This window comes from Eschrichtius robustus, chromosome 14 (assembly GCF_028021215.1).
Source record: "Eschrichtius robustus isolate mEscRob2 chromosome 14, mEscRob2.pri, whole genome shotgun sequence".
NCBI lineage: Eukaryota > Metazoa > Chordata > Mammalia > Artiodactyla > Eschrichtiidae > Eschrichtius > Eschrichtius robustus.
The window spans coordinates 97,877,642-97,893,042 of NC_090837.1; the positions used below are offsets into that span (position 1 = coordinate 97,877,642).

General features: G+C 50.2%; 1 protein-coding gene across 1 annotated transcript in view; it reads right to left on the bottom strand.

Moving 5' to 3' along the window:
* MBP (myelin basic protein) overlaps window positions 1–15,401 on the bottom strand; it is a 116,040-nt gene that overhangs the window by 53,040 nt on the left and 47,599 nt on the right. Inside the window, exon 3 of the mRNA XM_068563093.1 lies at window positions 8,411–8,498. Coding sequence (XP_068419194.1) covers window positions 8,411–8,498 — 88 coding nt within the window. The remainder of the gene's footprint in view (window positions 1–8,410; window positions 8,499–15,401) is intronic.

Genomic DNA, 15,401 nt, shown 5'->3' on the forward strand with positions numbered 1-15,401 from the left:
ACTGCCTGTCACCTCTCTAATGACAACATGAAAGCTGCCAAGCTGAGTCATATCCAGGGTCTATTGTACAAGCCCACCTGCCACTGTCGTCCCAGCTCAGGTACGGCTAGGTCACCTGCAGGAACAGGTGTGGGGCTGCGTCTCCATCCCTGGATCTGGACTCATACAGGGAGGGTGACCCAGGACAAGGAGCCTGGGCCGAACCCAGGGCCGATTTCCCCTTAACCCTTCAGGTGCCGAGGGGCAGGGCGGCCACCACGGTCCCCTCACCCCTGGGAGACAGAGGTGAGCAGTGACGGCCAGTGACAGCCCTCCTGATCCGTCACACCTAACATCCCCGGGGCAGACCGCAGGTGACCAGCAGGACTCAGTCATGCGGGCGTGGACGGGGCAGGGCCAGTTTTGGTTCGATGGGTAAGGGCTGGGGGAGGTGAGGGAGCGGCTTGCGTTTGGCCTGCGGCGCCCGTAGGACCAGAGCGCGGCAAGATGCCTCACGCGCCTTTCGGAAGACGTTCTTTCTTCAGTTAGACAGTGTTCATAGTAATGGCCTTGGTGGGAACGAGGGAAGGTGAGGCTCACCCTTCAAAGCTTCGTGAAGGACGCAGGCGTCCCTCTCCCATTGAAGTAAGTACAAGCAAGGCCACGGCCATCTCCTGAACTGGCCAAAGGCGGAGGAGGGGGGGTCCGGCTGGGAAAGGTGCCCTCGACCTGCTCCGCCCTCGAGGCGTACTGTCCTCGGGTTTGCCGGGGCCACTGGCCGGGGACTCGGAGGTGACAGCGCCCCGGCCACACGCCAGCTCCCAGGGCCACGTTACAAATTCAGGCTGGCTTGAGGTGGAAATTGGAAACAGTCACTTTTCCTGATGGAAGCCAATATGGGTGCTTTCAAGCTGGGGACCCAAGACCCAGCAGGCTCGCCTGTGGCAGTGGGTGAGGGGAAGGGTCCACGGGCAGGGCCACGGGGGTTCCGAGTCGCCGGGTCCCGGCTGGGACACGGTGCCTTCTGCTGGCCAAGCCCATCACAGCTGCAGTTTGTGCCATCCTACGGCCTGTATTCCCCTTTTGTTCTGGAAATGGTTCTGTTGCCCTATTGTGACTCTGCTGGCCTCAAGTGACTCTCGGCAGCACATTCTATTTTGAAGGCCAGGACCAGTGGGGGAAGCGCCTGGACGGCCAGCTGTGGCCTCTGCGACTCCGATCGCCGGCGCCGGCTGATGCTCTCCCAGCTCGCCGTGCACTGGGAGCCTCACTCCCTCGCGAACCACAGCCCTCATCCCGGTCTTGGCGCTGTGGGTGCCCAGGGGACATGCTCAGCCGTGCCAGGAGACACCAGGCAGCAACTGGACCCCGGGCTCCTCCCACCCGCCTGGCCCTCTTCCGTACACCTCTCGCTCAGCAGCGGCCCAGAGGCAGAACTTCTCAGGAAGAAAGAGCTCAGGCCTGAGGTCACACGATCCGGGGGGCACTTCTGGTGAAAATCAGCAGTTTGCAAAGGTGTCTTAGTGAGAGGAGGGGACGGGCTGCAGGGGGAGGTGGCGTCCCACCCATCCCTCCGTCATCGGCAGATGCTGACAAGCTCCTACGAGGGCCTTGGATCGGGGCAGTCGGGGGGCAGACAACACACAAGCTGCAGACACCCGTTCGAGAGCCGCAGCAGGTGGTGGAGCTGAGGCCGCCTCCACTCCCCTCCTCTCGGTCCCCGGCAGCCAGACTGGGTCATGCGATGGGGTCCCGTGACTACTTCTGGCCCATGGAACCTCAGCGGATGTGATGGACGCTGTCCCCCTCAGGGGACGTGCCTCTGGCTCCCCGCCCCACAAATGGAAGCAGCCCGGGCCTCCGAGTCACTGCTGGCAGGGGGCCTCCTGCCTGTCCTTGCTGGGCCGGGACACGGGTGAAGTTACGACATGGAGCTCCGAGGCCTGGGAGCTCGTTTGGGAGGTCGGCACAGCCTAACTGCCCTAACGCAGCTCTCTTCTTCTAAGTGGGCTGGTCATGCGGGTGTAGCATCCCAGGAGGAGGGTACAGCCCGTGCAAAGGCCCTGCGCTCCAGGAACAGCAAGCAGGCGGGGGAGGAGCCAAGGGAGGGTGCGAGGTGCCGTCAGAGGGGTGCCGGCCCGCAGGGCCCTACAGACCGCGGGGAGGGCGGGAGGGCTCTGAGCAGGGGCGTTGAGAACAGACGGGTGGGCGTGCGCGCGGCAGTCAGGATGGAAGCCGGGGTTCCTGAGCGAATCCAGGTGAGAGCCCTGATGGTGGCTTGGACCACATGACGTGGAAGGTGCCGGGTCAGTGTCGGCTTAGTGAGTGAGGTGGGCTTGTTCAGGTGCTGGGACGCGAGGGACCAGAGCACCACACCGGCAACACACCGCATCGTGTCCTCGTGGGAAAGGGAGACGTTAGCGCTCAGATTCCTGAGACGTCGGTGAGTTTTCACTGGGCCCTTCCTTCCCTTCTGCCGATCTATTTCATCTTCAGGAAAATGAGGCTCAGGGCAGAAAATCCAGAAAAAGAGGAAACCAGCGCGCAGGTACGCACATTTAGTCTACACGTTGTACGTACCATCGAATACCATATGTGTACGTGGACTCTTAAAGGTCACCGGGGGCTTCACTTGAGAGCCGGGGCCCTTGGGAGAAGGCAGCATTGCGGGCAGGCACCCCCCGCCCCCGGCCGCGAGGGAGGGGCTGAGGGCCACGCCGCCTGCCCCCGCTCTGCACCTGCCCTGCTCACCCGCACCGCCGCTCCCTGCACTGTGTAACTCCGATGCCCCCTCACGACAGCCCGGAGCTCAGCGGTACTGGGATCCCCATCCACGCAGGGGAACCGGAAGCGCAGAGAGAAAGGCTGAGGACCCGGCCCGGAGGTCTGGGTCCACACTCCCAGCTACTAGATGGTGCGGCCTCACTCGAGAAGCAAGATAATCCTGGACGCCGAGACATCCGTTCGGCAGCTCCTGCCGAGTAGAGCCGACGTTCCGCTGGCCGTGGACACGCCTCGGCGCACCGCGGGAGCATCACCTGAGCACCGCTGGGAGCAGCGGGGCTTCGGCCGGAAATACACACACGGAGAGCGGGAAGAGTGCGCCCCCGGAGGGCTGCGCGGGAACTACAACCAGGCGGCGCAGATGGGCAAACGCGTGCTTGAAAGACACAAAGCGTCGTTCCTTTTCACTCAAATGCGCAGAGAGATAATGACGTGTTACGATGTTCCACTGTTCTAACCTATCTGTCAAAGGAGAGGCGTCTCTGTTCCCCACGGGCCATCCAGGACAAGCCACTGTTTTCCTGGTGGGGCTCAGAGCAGGGCCAGGGACCCTGGGCGGCAACCTTGCCTTTGTGTCCCCAGGCCTCTGTCTTCACTGTCCTGGCGGTCAGACCCTCATCGACACAGTGACCAGGCGGATAAGATGGATTCTAATATTCCTTCAAGTTCTCAACTTCTGGTTTTGATTCTATGATTTTTATCCACCCCAAAGACGCCCTTAATACAGTATCGATTCTATCACTTGTCTAGATAAGAGCAGAAGACCTCAGGCAACAGCCGAATCACAATTAGCAATACATTAAGGCTACCATCAGATAGTCTCAGGAAAAAGGCTGTGCAATGATCATTTCTGAAGGGCACTGATTATATCTGGGGAGGGACCGTTAAACAGGAGTTTGCAGGGCAGGACAGAGTGGGTCCCTCGCCTACGTTCGTTACTGAGTTGAGATAGAATTTTACATCAGTAATGACTGCTACTTACTGATTTTGTAACTTAATCCAATAATCAGAATATATTAAATAAAATATTACCTAAAATAGCATCTCAAAAAGATTTCCTTGTGGAAGGTCCTTGGAAACAAGCAAACAAAAAATGCAACTTTTTTTCTTTTCAAACGCTACGTGAAAATTCTCAGGGAAAGGATCTGTCTGTGGCAGAGTATCTTCCAAACTTGGCCGAGCATTATCTCAGGCCACACACGTTCTCACAGGTCCTCCCCATCATGAGGGGCACCCACTTCTCCTCCCTGGAGGCTGAGCTGCCTCGGGGTGTGGCGGGAATGATACACCAGGTCACAGGTAGAGACACGAGCCTTGAATGGGCTCCAAGCTGCAAGGAAGCTCATTCAGTTTATTTCAATTTGCATATGAAACGAATCACCAATATGCCATAAAAACACCTTGAGGTCCTTGACGACCACGTGATCATCTGTGATAAAAATTTAAACACGAAAACTTTCTGACAGTGTGTTAACTAACTACAGCTTTGCTTCCTTTGAGGAGCACATGCGGGCATCTGTCTGATAACAACAGCTGTCACCGTGGCAGACGGGAGTGACACACAGGTGTCAGCTTGTTTATTTCTCACCGGCAGCTCTGTTATCACCCCTACGTGCTGGTGAGGAAACCAAGACACAGAAAGATGAGGGAGTACATTGCCCCAAACCACAGAGCTAAATCATGGGGGTAGGGGGAGGCTATGTCCTGTGTAAAAGGAAAAGCTGACGAGGTCTCACTTTCCATCGGGCAGCTGGGAAACTACAGGTTAAATAAGTTCAACACAGCAACTGCTGTACAGTCAACAAATGTACGTGCGGCCTTACTTCATCTCCGCTTTACATTTTTTGGTATTTTGTTTCTTTTTCTTATTGCAAGTTAACTCAAGCCTTGTGAAATAAAGACACACATATATGCATTCATATATATATACTTCTATCCACTTAAAAATGTAACAATATAATTAATAATATATAATATTATATACTTTATAATTATATGCTTAGACATACACGCAAATGTTTCTAATATGGATGCTTTCCCCCTAAACATTAAACATCGACAATTCTCCCTCCATTATCTGAGCAGTGAACTAGTGACTTTCACAGGATTTTGCCCTTCCCTGCGACGCGCACGTGGCTTAGCTGTGTAAAGTGCTCTGACCCGATGCGCGGCCGCTTCTCACAATCCTACGACCCTGTGGAGCTGCACCAGCGTTCACCCAACGTGACAGGCACTCAGCCCTCCGCTCTGACCTTTGAGATGAGGGTCGCATCTGGAAGGATCCACAGCTGCTCTGGAAAGAGCAGGGGTGCCCTCTCTTGGAGACCTCGCTCCTTCGTGGGTACAGTTAGGGAGACCTAGGGCTTTTGCTCACCTCGGCTGAATTACCTGCCCCTGCTTTAGCCCCCTGCTTTAGCTCTGGGGGAGGGTGAGGGGGCTGGCGGTGAAGGCCCACCTTCCTTCCTACCTGGGTTTCAAATGGCAGGGCTAGCTTGTGCCATGTGCGTGGCTGTGAGGTTCCAGAAAAAGCCCAGCAACTGTCCCACCGCAAAACACCCTGGTTCCCTGAAGCCCAGACAGCACGCGGTTCTTGTAGGGCTCCCGAGCCCTAAGATGTTTCCTTCCTCTTTGGGTGACCAGGCACAACTCCCCAAGTGTAACGCCCCAGAGTCAGAGGAGAAATTACAGGAGGAGATTTACAAGTGCGCTCCAATGAGTTATTAGATCTAAATCCTTCAGTGAAACTTTCCCAGAGAACGAAAAAGTAAATAGAACTCTTAAGCGCGTTGCCAAGTCAGTCCTAAGGCGTTCACCACACACGGAGGAAGTTCCCCTGGTTTAAGTTATGCAACTCATGCATCAGGCACGTGAGCCAGTGACTCAGGCACCTGTGCGGGGGTCAGCGCCGCCCACAGAGCCTCTGGACTCTCCAGAACAGTCCCCAGTCGGGACACCTTGCAGGACTCTCGCAAAGCTGGCCTTCCCAACCTCCACCGAGACCCTGAGTACGAGTGTCCTGAAGACGTGGGTTAGGGGAAGGCTAATGGCCTTCCCCACATCCCTCACCTGCCCCCAATTCTGCTGACACATGGACAGAATGATGACCAGGAGCCTGACGAGTATCATTAAGTGCCTGCTGGTGACTCGTGGCTCATGGAACATCACGAAAGCGTCGTTTCCTCTTAGATTCGGGGAATTTCTGTCTAGTCAGGGAAAGACCTTTTTGTAAAGTGGGAGGGAGCCGCTGATTTCACGTCGAGTGACGTTTGTACAACACTTCAGGATTTAAAAGGAAATCGTACATATTTCCTCCAAAAGTAGATTGTCAAGATGGAGAGCCAAGATTATTTCAGCCTCTTTTCCCCTCATCACTCTGCACCTTTAGACTGGGGTGGCGTTGGACCCCAGGAAAGCGTTCAGGAGTGGGAGACTATGAAGTTCAAAAGCAGACGCCCGACGGCTCTGCAGGGCCCACGTCCGTGTGACTCAGGATGGCAGAGCACAGAGCAGTGGAGCCCAGGAGGTGTCCCGGGTCACCCTCACTCGTGGTCACGCTTCCCCTCTGCTGTGACTCAGCGGCACCAGCTGCAATGCCCTGAAGGTGACGATTAGGGAACTACTCCCTAATCGCGCTGATGGGCTGAGAGCTTGGCCTGGGAGCGGTACCTCCAGTCAGCAGATATTCCTGCCTGTCTTAGCGTTCAAGGCACCGCAAAGTCACAGTAGACAAGACAGGCAGAAGCTGGCTTGTGGCATTATTCTTCCCGGTAAAAGGCAAATCTAACTTTGTGACAGGACTGAAACATCTGCATTTCCATTGGCTTTCACATTCAACTCCAGATAATAAAAAATTTCTCCAAATTGAGTATGCGTTTGAGAAGGTTAAAGAGGGCTGCCTTTAAAAGTTCTTCAGGAATTACACCATGTTTATAACTTAAGGAAAAGGCTTATTATAGATCTTTTTCATGCTATGTCATACAGGTACTACATACATGCAGTATAATTGTGTTGTGTGTGTGTGTGTGTGTGTGTGTGTGTGTGTGTATCTGACAGTAAAAGACTGGCTGACGTTGTTTCGAATAATCCTAAAAGTGGTAAACCTGGGGAATGATAAATATGATGCTTGCTTTAAATATAAGTAAGCTTAGCCAAAAAAAAATTCTAAAACTTACTCTTATTCATATATAGAACCTAACTATGGACATTTCTACTTTGTCATTCTCTTTTATGTGTTTATACACATATGCAGTTGGAATACAGGGCTAAAGGCACCTTTATCTTAGAGGTTTACAGGCAGATTTAGCGTTAAAGTCACTGACAGTCAGACGTGCCTCCCTCTATAGTCCAAAGGCCACACGCTACTCTCCAAGCCAGGATGCCATCCTCTACTCCTTCCTCTGCCCCTAAGGAGTGGAAACCCCACTACCTAGAGGCGTTGGACTGTGTTCAGGTCCAAAAAATCCCTATGGAAATCATCGTGAAGCAGGTAGAATCCGGGAGAGAGTAAGTGATTTCCTGTCTGATTTCCATCTAACTAATCCTCTGTGTTTTGTCTCTGGGCCTTGGGGTTACGTTGATTTTCATGGAAGCTTATGACACTGAAAAAGTGGGCAGCGGTACTTCTGTAATTATGTGTTCTGCTCAAGAAGGAAGGAATTATAGAGAAGGAAAGGATTTTTCAAAAAGAGCAGGTAAATCAGGAACAAAGAAAATTGGGATGGATTTTCCTGCCTGGCAAGGGAAGCGTAAAGAAACCCTTTCCAGAAATAAGCAGAGACCAGGCCAGGAATACGGTGGGGAGGCCTTGTTCCTTGAGTGTCAGACCTGCAGGCTGGGCAGACTGTGGCCAAGGCTTATCTTAGCAGCGAGAAAACCGGGCCCTCTAGTTTTGATAAATGAGACCTCAGGGTCTGGCGTTCGGTCCTCACACTCCAGGAATACGAATACGTGGAGAGAAGAGCGATGCCCACGGGCAGGTCTGCTCGTGTTCCAGTTTGGCCTGTGACGCTGGGCAAGTAATCCAGGGTCACTGTCACGCGGCAGAGGTGGACCCAACAGCGTTAATACAGGAATGGGTGGGCACCTGCCCGTTCACTCCTGGGGTGAGAGGCAACCTCTATCTCTAGGGTGATGAAAAAGTAAACTTTTACAGAAAACACATTTCCCAACACCTCCTGAGTCACTCTTCGTAGTTAAAATAAACACCACCGTATCCAGCCTCTGGGACTATCTCCCGTCCTTGTTAGCTATTTTTTTTTTACCAGAACTGCTTGGCCTCCCAATGCCCACACCCAATTGATCAAGTAGATGATTAGAGACATAGCATATAGCAAGGGAAAATCTGGGAAATGTCCGGTGTCTGTGGGTACAAAAAGGCATGCGAAACAAAACCAAAAGCAAAAACAAGATGAGGACGGCTACCATGGGCGGCCAGGGCGGTCCCATCGGGGAGAACGAATGGACGTTCCCAGAAGGCCGATGGAGCGGGCTTGGCCTCCAGGTTTCTATAGAGGCTGCACTTCTAATAATGAGAACAGATTCACGGATTACTCACGTAATTAAAAAAATTAAGACCTTCTCCAAATGAGAAAGTGTTTGCGCACGATTCTCATATGAAATCACATCTTCTAATTATTATATTACGTACCAAACACGTCATTGTCTTCTGAGGTCTCCCGGGAAAGGTCACGAAGGTTTCTCTTTTTTTCAGATTCTCCTCTGTTAGTTTCACCATCCTGGAAAAAACAACACAAAACAACCCTTCCTTAAGATATAGTGTTTTATCAACAAGAAGCTTTAATGCGTTCTTCTCTTGATACATTTTGGAGCCAATAAACACATTTTCACGTCTGTCTTCAAGGTATGAGATGGAATCTCAATTCAGGGTGTGTGTTCTGTGGAGGATTCTGAATTCTGGCTCGTTTTCTCTGCCTGAGCACGCAAGCATTCTCTTGCTCCAGTGGATATACTTTCATACAAAAGAAACTGAAGTTATTAAACTAAACAAGCTAAACACCATCCCATGTATTTCAGGAGCCTGTCCACTTGGTCGCCATTTTGGGCTGTGAGTTTAAAGCGTGGGATGAAATTGACACCAAACCTGACTCCCCCGAATTCCAACTTTGCTCAATGGCAGCCGGGCAGGACAGCCCTGGGGGAGAGCCCCTTGCAGGGGCAGGAATGATGCAAACGTCCTCGGCCCAGCTGGCCAGCTGAGGGAAGTGGCAGGCGCCATGTGGGCTGGGCTGGGCCACAGGCCTGGGCTTGGGCACCCACCTCCGCCCTCGTTCCTCTGGGAATCTGCACCCTCAGAGGTGAGCTTTCTTCACTCCCCTCCCACCCGACTCCCTTCTGCTTTTTTATGGAACCCCAGGGTGCTATTTGAGTTTAAAATTTTAAGTGCACAGAGTAGATACGGTTCAGTTTCTACTCGAAATCAAGTTTATTTCATTATTTTCATATGGAACGCTTGCACTTGACATCAAATTCAGAGGGCACTGCGAGGGTCATGGTGAGAAGGGCGGGATCCCCGGGTACCTCCCGGCCGCCCACCTCCCCTGTGGATGTGCTTCCAGCTTCTGTCTTCCTCCAAAACAGTCTGGGCACAGTTAAGCCATTGCACAAGTTCACTCCCTTCTTCCTCCTTTTTACCTTCACGTAAATGCCATCACACTCTGGACGCTGCTCTGCTTCTTGCTTTGTCACTTAAGCAGGAGTCCTGGAGATCGTGTCCCCCAGGACACGCGGCACTGCACACGCTGCCCTGGTCGGCAGGGACCTGGCACCTCTCTCCATCTCTCTTGCCAGGTGACCAGCCTCCCTCTGAGGACACTGCACCCTGCTGCCTCGTCTTCAGTTATGCCCAATGCTGCCTTAAGCCTTGCTCGCCTACTCAACGTTGTACAAGATACATTTCTGGAGGTTGAACGAGTCACACCATAATCTTTTAAAGACAGTGCCTAACTTGGCCAGATCCACAAGAGGGTCCGCCGCTTCGTACTCTGGTCTCCACGCTTACTTTGCATCACTTTTTTTCAGACTAATCTCTCTGCCTGGACCACACCCTACCTCCTGACCTTGTGGGGGGGGGGGTGGTCCAGGCAGAGGTCAGAGCCTCTGGTAACTTTGACCTCACCCAGCCCCCATCCCCGCCTCAGTGGCTTCCCTGCCCCCAGCCCCCTTCCTGTCCCCCCAGCCATAGGTCTGAGCTGGTCTCTACTGCAGACACCATCACAAACGCCCCGTCTGTTTATTTCTCTGTCTCTCCACCACACTGTAAACTTCTTGAGAAAGGGGGCCTTGCCTGGTAAATCTTTCTAGCCCCAAACCGGGCACAGTGCCTGGTATCTAGCAAGTGCTGTAGAGAAAACTTCAATTTTATGCTGTTTAAGAATAGTTTAAAATAGATAACTTCTGTTTCAGCGGAGGGAGCCAAAGGTGGTGTAGTATATATTTTTTCATGTCTACCTATTTATTGTTAGAGGAGAGTAAAACTTGGAAGAGAAGGAATTCCTTTGTAGATTCTTTCATCATCATAAATTCCTATCATATGTGTTTGTTTCACATCTCCCTTCTAGGCTGGTGTCAGTATCATATCCTTCACTAACTACAAAATAGTAAGCTTTATTGGAGAAGTAATTAATTAAATACAATTTAGCTGCCATTGTAAATCGTTGTGGATATGTTTTTCCACATTTTAAAATCAGGATGCTCCTTACAAATCAACAGCATCTTCCAACTAGAACTGACAGTGTTTTCTCTCTCGGTGGTTAGTGAAACAGCGTGGAGTGTCAGGGGTGATGGCGCTTCAGGTTCAGAGGAAAAGCTAGGTCTTTAAAGCAAATCACTTTGCTTTCAGTGAGTGGAGGCAGACACCGTGGTCACACAACCTCCCCATCTCCACTGCTGAGGCTGGAATGGCATCATGGCGAAGAGACATCTTGCACCTCACATCGCCGTGGCACTGGGACGTAGGAAAGTGCAACAGGTGATCGAGAACCACATCCTTAAACTCTTCCAGAGCAACCTGGTGCCCGCCAGCCCCGAGTGAATGCCGTCTGCCAGGGACTCAGACGCTCGTCGACCCAGAGCTGGGGGAACCCAGAACCGGCTTCAAAGGCAGCTCCTGGACAGACGGTGGGAGGGGGGGGCCCTTTCCAAGAGGAACCAATAAACCTTCCGTGCAGAACTTGATAGATGTAGATTTTTTGATGATGGCCATTCTAACTGGTGTGAGGTGATACCTCATTGTAGTTTTGATTTGCATTTCTCTAATGGTTAGTGATGTTGAGCATCCTTTCATGTTTTCGTTGGCAATCTGTATATCTTCTTTGGAGAAATGTCTGTTTAGGTCTTCTGCCCATTTTTGGATTGGGTTGTTTGTTTTTGTGCTATTGAGCTGCGTGAGCTGCTTGTAAGTTTTGGAGATTAGTCCTTTGTCAGTTGCTTCATTTGCAAATATTTTCTCCCATTTTGAGGGTTGTCTTTTCTTCTTGTTTATGGGCACAGATATTACGAAGATATCATAACGGCTTGAAATGCACTCAGATACTTACAGTCACGGACACAATTTAAGAGTCAGAACACACTGGGACAAGGACACTCAGGGAGGGTCCAGGTCATAGGCCTGACTGTCTTGTATGTCTGAGGATTTTATTACGTTTTATAATTTACAGGACGCTCTTATTTCTTTATCATGAAAATTCCATTACATTGGACACACATCACCTTGATTTTGTTTGTGTTGCTTTTGGACATTTTGCTTATTGAAAATGTGTTATTTATGAGGATTTTTTAAATTTTATTTATTTATTTATTTATTTTTGGCTGTGTTGGGTCTTCGTTGCTGCGCGCGGGCTTTCTCTAGTTGCAGCGAGCGGGGGCTACTCTTCGTTGCGGTGCGCGGGCTTCCCATTGCGGTGGCTTCTCTTGTTGTGGAGCATGGGCTCTAGGTGTGCAGGCTTCAGTAACTGTGGTACGTGGGCTCAGTAGTTGTGGCGCCCGGGCTTAGTTGCTCCGCGGCATGTGGGATCTTCCCAGACCAGGGCTCGAACCCGTGTCCTACTAGAGAATGGACTTGGGGACAGGGGAGGGGGAAGGGTAAGCTGGGACGAAGTGAGAGAGTGGCATGGACATATATACACTACCAAATGTAAAACAGATAGCTAGTGGGAAGCAGCCGCGTAGCACAGGGAGATCAGCTCGGTGCTTTGTGACCACCTAGAGGGGTGGGATAGGGAGGGTGGGAGGGGGATGCAAGAGGGAGGGGATATGGGGATATATATGTATACCTATAGCTGATTCACTTTGTTATACAGCAGAAACTAACACACCACTGTAAAGTAATTATACTCCAATAAAGATGTTAAAAAAAAATTTGTGCCTGTTTTCCTTTCCATCAGCCTAAATATGTAAGAATCCACTTACTTCTCCCTATGAATTTTAGAGGTAAATACAACAAGCAAAACTCCCATAATTATTGATGTAGACTTTAAAATACTTCTAAGTATAAGTGAGATTCATTATCCAGCAACATTGGCAGAATATGAATTATGATTTAAGCAATTTGCCGTACCTTCTAACCATCTTGCCCAAACCTCTGGCAACAGACCCCATCATTCAGGTGCTTCACTGCCATTTTTAGAGATGCTCTTCTACTTGGTACAGCTATTTACACACACACACACGAGTATAGAGGAAAATATGATTTTAATCAGCCTTGCCTTTTTAAAACACTGAAGGTCTCAAGGTAGCAATTTTAGGAGGAATGAATGGCCCAGAGGATAAGTTTCTAATCATTGTAGAAACTTCTGAAAAATAACAAGAAAGCTCTGGGAGAGGAAAAGAAAACACCGCAGTCACATTTTTAAAAAGTTAAAAAAGTTTTCAAAAGTTCTGATTCAAACTAGAAAACACATATCAGGAGAGGAAAGGTGTGAAACATTTAACAAGTGACATTCTAAACTGAAAAACCAGTTTCATGTTAGTATTTGAGACACGGTCCACCACAGGTTGCTTAACAAAAAAAGAAGGAGAAGTGAGAATTGATTTTGAGAAGTTTGCCGTACCTTAAAAAAAAGACATTTCATGAGATGCCATAAAACTTGAGTGGGACATCATGGGTTTAGACGCAGGGACAGCCTTATCTGGTTCTATTTCCTTAATTGTATTCCCATTCACTCATTAATTCCCATGCGGACCTTGTAGTAGGAGCCAAGGCTGCAGAGAGAAATGCGACGTGGGGCCTCCTCGGGATGTTCACATGCCGTAAACAAAATGGACGTTTCAGAAAGAAAATCAGAGAACCATCAAGCCAACCCCTATCAGATCAGTGCCATTTAAACTAGTACTGGGTGAGCCAGCTTACTGAGCCGGCATCACACTTACTTTTTCTGAGACACCCGAGGAAAAAAGTACATAGTGATTCACCGTTTTTAATTCTTAGGATGTTTAGCAAGATAAGTTGCATTGGTCACGGCCCCCCGTCCTCCCGAACTGTGCTCCTTCTGCATCTGATGCTTGACTGATGTCATCTTAAAGAGGAAAGAAGAAACCCAGCAGAGATCTCATTACGGCTTCACCAGGGACACCTTCATCCATCACACTCCTCATCCACGTTTCAGCCTCACGGGCTTGCTTTACAGAACACAGGCTGGTCAGATGCTTTGGGTACCGGTCACCGTCTGGCCTTATAACCCTCATCTAAGTGCCACGTAAGTCCGTCTGCTGTTTCTCAGGGCACCACACGTATCTTCGACCTGAGGTCACTGTGGAGGGGATGTTACTAAAAGACAAATATTTATTTTCTTTTCTCTTTTGCCATATTCACGTAGCTGATAGATTTAATCCACCTAGAAATTCGCTGAAAATGGTTTGGGGGCATAGGATCAGCGACATACATAGTATGCTGCACCAAATTGCTATTTGCACAAAAGCTTAAGAATTGGGTCTCTGAGGCCCATTTCCTGGACTTGACTCCAGGTGCCCCACCTGCTAGCCGGGTAACTTTGGGAAAACAATTGAAGTTTCCTCTACTTCATTTGCTTAAGTGTGAAATGAGCGTCATAACTCAGAGGTTCTTGCTGTCTGATTAGGAAATTCCTGTGAATTGAAGATATTTTTAAGATTCTGGTTTCATCAGAGGAAAGGTAGAGAAGCCTTCCCATAACGCTGGGGAGATAATTCCAAGAAGAAACAGAAGGAGCGATGGCAACAAGCGAGCATCTTTGGACAGCTTTTGCGGACTCGCTGCTCTGACACACGCTTTGTGACACAATCCTTCTTCCCACTCATTTCTCCCCGGAGCTGTCAACCCGGGGACTCAAGCAGAGGGTGGACAGCAGCTGCAGAGTCGGAAGGCAGAGTGTCCCCGATGGGAATCCTGACGGGCTGACTCGCATCCAGGGTGCTGGAATGTCGCCCGTCTCCAGGGTGGTCGCCCCCTCAGCTCCCGGTCCTGCCCATTGACTCCCGGGAGCTAGCATGGGCTCCGCCACTGGGGTCGCCGGGACACCCCGGTCCAGCGTCTTCCCAGGAAGGAGATAAGCCGGCGGGAGCCAAGACCTGAGGTGTGGGCAGCTGGGGTGGAGGCTGGGATGCTCTCCAGGCAGTTCCTCACTCTGGGAACACTTAGTGCTTTCAAGGAAAACTGTGGAATCTCTCTAAGGGAAACTCTCTCTCTTTTTGTTTTAAGAAGCGAATCATTCCTTTCACACTCAGAATAAATCCAGACCCCATATGGGCTGGCTGTACGTGTTTAGCTTAAATTCCTACAGCACTGCTCTCTAATCACATCTCAGAGATCTCAGCTGCCACTGGAGGGGGAGAGGGAAGCAAGGAGACCGTCCCGGCCAACAGCCCATCAGCCCAGGGCGGTGCGGGTGCTTCAGGGACCAGTACGCATGCGGCGAGGGTCGAATCTACTGGTATTTTCTGTGGCTGAAGAAATTCTCCTGCGTGTTCTTGTTATTTAAATCTGGTGATAAACTTTGTTTGAAACTGTTAAAGTACTAAAGTATCAACACCAGAAAAAATCGTGTGTGTGTGTGTGTGTGTGTGTGTGTGTGTATGTGTTTATGTGTATACGTGTGTACGTCTATGAGTGTGTGTGCCTGTGTGTATGCATGTGTAAGTGTGTATTGTTTGTACAAAGTAATAAGAAGTATATGAAAATAGTTCTTATTACTTTGTACTTACTATTCAGCATTTTTGGTTTATTTCTTAAAATAAACAAGGATCACAGTCTTGCTCTTGGCTGGATTTGGACAAGTAACAGACGATACTAGCAAAACAGTGAAAGCTTACGGGATCAATGTAAAGAGTATGAAGAAAAATGACAATCAGACTCATATAAACTGACTCATCTCAATGACATGTCCCTTTTTGTGCAACGTCAGAACAGGATGGAGATATTCAGGCAAAAGTGTGACCTTAGCCCATCTAGACCAGGGCTTCTCAATGCTACATTATTGGTATTTTGGGCTGGATAAGCCTTGTTGTGGGGTAGAGGCTGTCCTGCGTGTCATGGGATGTTTAGCTCCCTCTTTGTCCTCTACCCAGGAGATGCTAGTAGCCCCTGCAGTTGTGACAAGAAGTGTCTCTAGACATTGACAAATGTCCGGAGGATGGGGGTGGGGGGG